Source organism: Octopus bimaculoides, chromosome 5 (genome assembly GCF_001194135.2).
Source record: "Octopus bimaculoides isolate UCB-OBI-ISO-001 chromosome 5, ASM119413v2, whole genome shotgun sequence".
Lineage (NCBI taxonomy): Eukaryota > Metazoa > Mollusca > Cephalopoda > Octopoda > Octopodidae > Octopus > Octopus bimaculoides.
This window is the reverse complement of record NC_068985.1, coordinates 122,549,067-122,553,257: the sequence shown is the minus strand read 5'-3', so window position 1 is coordinate 122,553,257 and position 4,191 is coordinate 122,549,067. Positions and strand designations below refer to the sequence as shown.

At 37.5% G+C, this 4,191-nt stretch overlaps 1 protein-coding gene across 3 annotated transcripts in view; it reads left to right on the top strand.

The window, feature by feature from the left end:
• Nucleotides 1–4,191, top strand: part of LOC106880932 (cAMP-dependent protein kinase type II regulatory subunit) — a 141,686-nt gene that overhangs the window by 134,458 nt on the left and 3,037 nt on the right. For all 3 annotated transcript variants that reach the window (XM_014931105.2, XM_014931104.2, XM_014931107.2), the window contains exons 10-11: nucleotides 710–772; nucleotides 3,272–3,323. In XM_014931105.2, coding sequence (XP_014786591.1) covers nucleotides 710–772; nucleotides 3,272–3,323 — 115 coding nt within the window. The remainder of the gene's footprint in view (nucleotides 1–709; nucleotides 773–3,271; nucleotides 3,324–4,191) is intronic.

Sequence of the window (4,191 nt, the reverse complement as noted above, 5' to 3'; positions counted from 1 at the left end):
GTCATGCAAACTGGCACCCATGCTGGTGGCACATAAATGCATCCCGGTGTCATGCAAACTGGCACCCATGCTGGTGGCACATAAATGCATCCCGTGGCATCCATGCCAGTGGCACATAAAAGCACCCATTACATTCTCGGAGTGGTTGGCATTAGGAAGGACATCCAGCCATAGTAACCGTGCCAAATCAGACTGGAGTCTGTTGCAGCCTTTCAGCAGGCCAGCCCAGTCAAACCGTCCAACCCATGCCAGCATGGACAATGGACGTTAAATGATGATGATGATGATGATGATGATGATGGTGTGTGTGTGTGTGTGTGTGTGTATGCTTATTTATTTATATACATATATATATATGCTGTTTGCAACTTCAGGCAAAAATGCATCATGCTGAATACACAGCTGAGCTGTGTTAGAAGTACATAGAGTCTGTTATAATTATGAAGCTTGCACAGAATTCAACCTTGGTGGAGCTAACAATGTTGTTGTGTGTATTTGCTTTGGATCTTGAATCAGATATTCAATTCAGAGAAAGAAAAGAAAATTCAATATCGAAAGAAAAATAATGAAATCCCTTTTTGATTAATATTGATTTTTGTTTTTTGTCTCTTTTTTGCCCTTTTCATCTTTCTCTGTTGAACTTTGTTTAATTACATTTTATTTGATAATTGTGAAGCTCAAATTTTTGCCTTGATTTACTTACTTTTAGGGAGATGATGCAAACTGCATGTATTTTGTGGAAGATGGAGAAGTCAGTATCACTGTCAAAAAGGTAAATGAGAAAATAAGTATTTTTTATTTTCAAGTTGTATGCAGCAAAAAAAATGTTTGGAAATACATTGCATATCACAGACTGCAGCTATATCCCTGATAGTATATCTTTTGACTGAACTCTACCTCAACTTCTTTACTGCACCTCTACTAGGTCTTCTTTGTTCCATCTCTACTCCACAAGTACTTAGGCCACTCCAATTTGCATAACTCCACCTATGCTCCACATCCATTCTTCTGCATTTTCACTCCACCTGCATTTCATTAGGTGTTTCTCACACCAACTCAACTGCTCTGTTTTGCTTTGCTCCACTTTATTGGGTTAGGGTTAGGGTCTTCTTCACTCCACCTCTACTCTGTCAAGTTATCTTTGCTCCACTTTACTCCACAAGCTATTTAAGCCTCTTCTCTTTTACTTTCTTCAGTCCTTAGACAGTAGCTGGGGTACCACCTTGAAGAATTTTTAATCAAATGAATCAACCCCAGTATATTTTTTTTTATTGAAGCCTGGTACTTATTCTATAATTTCTTTTGCCAAACTACTAGGTTAATAGGATGTAAAAACACCAACACACCAGTTGTCAAAAATTGGTGGGAGACAAACACAGGCACAAAGATATACAATATATACAGGAAGGACATCCAGCCATAGAAACCATGCCAAATCAGACTGGAGCCTGGTGTAGCTCTCCAGATTATCAGTTCCTATCACACCATCTAACCCTTTCCAGCATGGAAAACAGACACTAAATGATGATGATGATGATGATGATGGTGGTGATAAGCTTCTCTCAGTTTCCATCATCCATCTACCAAATCCATTCACAAAGCTTTGGTTAGCCAAAAGCTATAATAGAAGACACTTGTCCAAGGTGCCACAAAGTGGGACCAAACTAGGAACCAAATAGTTGGGAAGCAAGCTTGTTACCACACAGCCACGCCTGCACTTTTATTTAAATATTTTACACTATACAGGGTGCAAGTGTGACTGTGCAGTTAAAAAGCTTGCTTCCCAACCATCACATATATGTATATATATCTAAGTGTAAGTACATTTGTGTTTGTCCCCCACTACTGCTTCACAACTAGTGTTGGGTTTTTTTGTGTCCATAACTTAACATCTCAATAAAAGAGATACTGGGCTTTAAAAGAATAAGTACTGGGGTTGACTTCTTTGACTAAACCCTTCAACGGGGTTCCCAAACATGGCTGCAATCCAGTGACTGAAACAAGAAACAGATAAAAGAATGCAGCTTCCACATCCATGGAAAGAAATTTCCACAATCATCCTGCAATATGAACATTGCAAAAGTTTCCTTCAACAGCATCAAATAGGAGCAGAAACAGTTAATTGCAGGCATGGATATGATATTGCTTTGCAACTGTGTGGATTCAAATTTACTGATATTATGCGGCACCTTGGACAAGTATATTCCACTAGAGCTTCAAGCTGACTAGTACCTTCTGAGTGAATTTAGTTGACAAATAGAAAAGTGCCATGTGAGTGTGTGTGTGTGTGTGTGTGTGTGTGTGTGTGTGTGTGTGTGTGTGTGTGTGTGTGTGTGTGTATATATATATATACACACGTACACACTAGCAGCTATGCTTGGTTTCACACAGTCGGTTTGGACGATGTGGCTGTAAAACCTGCTCTGTGTAAGCATCCGATTTGTTTGGGCACGCTTACGTTAGAAAACAATTTTAGAATGACTTTTTCTATCAAAACGCTAAAAATAACTGACCAACAAAAAAAAAACCAATGAAGATTCAACCAAATCAAAAATTAAACCCAAATACTAAACGAACAAAGATGAACCATCCCACTTCCATTGTGTGCACACATGTACACATATACACACATACACACACACACATGCACTCATTCATTCACACACACACACGCACATTCACATACCACCCTTTTACATACACACATATATTCACACATAGTTGAAACGCTGTTTGATTTATTTTTTTCGGCATACAATTTTCATCATCCTACTACCAAGTATGACATCGCCCCTTCCTTCCTAATTCATCTATCAGTCCTTTCTGGTGACAGAATCGTTGAATTGATGGACAAAACACCTTGTTATTTAGTTGTCTCTTTACATTGACTAAAGAAGCAGTAGTCAACTTCTCAAACTGATTTGTGCTATTATAATTTTTGCTGAAAGGCAAAGTCGACCTCGGTGGGGTTTGAACTCAGAACATAACAAAAGATGAAATACCACTAAGCATTTTGTCCCGCATGCTAATGATTCTGCCAGCTCACTGCCTTGAATAATATTCTTGAGAAAGTCAGGAACTTCACCATATTCTTATGCTTTCCCTCTCAACTTGAGACTTCGTTACCTATCCTCATTTGTTATCTGTATTAATTTTAATTGGTATTTGCAAAATGTTTTAACTTCTATGAATTATTAATATCTGTTGTATAGGCATACAAACTTTATTGCATAACCCTTTTAACCTTAAATCTGAATTTTTCTCATGACAGGGAGATGAATCAGTAGAAGTTAAAAGATGTGGTAAAGGCAGTTATTTTGGTGGTGAGTCAATACTCTTTCTCTTATGAGTATTTATTAACATCTGCTTTTCCATGCTGGTAGGAGTTGGATTGGACTTTTTGAGACAGTGTTTTATGATCAGATGTCTTTTTTTATGCCAATCTTTTTCTGCTGGTTCTATTGACATACAGGGACACAGTATCCTATTTAAAAAAAAAATCCAGGAGACACAGGATGCATGTATGCATGTATGTATGTATGTCTGTATGTATATATGTAGTATGTATGTATGTTTAGTTGGGGCTTAATACTTTTTCTTGATTATTTAGATTGTAACTTTATATATGCTTGTGTGTGTGTGTGTGTGTGTGTGTGTGTGTGTATATATAGGGAGAATTCACAAAAAAAACAAACGACAAAGACAGGCGGTGTAGAAAACAAACAGATGTATTAGTATAATGCTCAGGAATTGGAAAAGTCTTTAATGTTTCGAGCCAACGCTCTTCCACAGAAAGGAACACAGAAACAAGGAGAGAAAAAAAATGTCTGTAGTGGCTAGCAATCTATCATGCCGAATGCCAGACGGAAGGGCCACAAGCTGTAGAAACACTGCCAAATCAGCTTGGAGCCTGGTGTAGCCATCTGGTTCACCAGTCCTCAGTCAAATCGTCCAACCCATGCTAGCATGGAAAGCGGACGTTAAACGATGATGATGATGATGTGTGTGTGTGTGTATATGTTTGTGTACATATACATGTATGTGTCTGTATACATGTGTGTGTATGTTTGTGTATGTATACATATGTGTATATGTTTGTGTATGTATATATATATATGTGTATATGTTTGTAAGTATGTGTGTGTATTGTTTGTGTAAGTATATATGTATATATATATATATATATATATA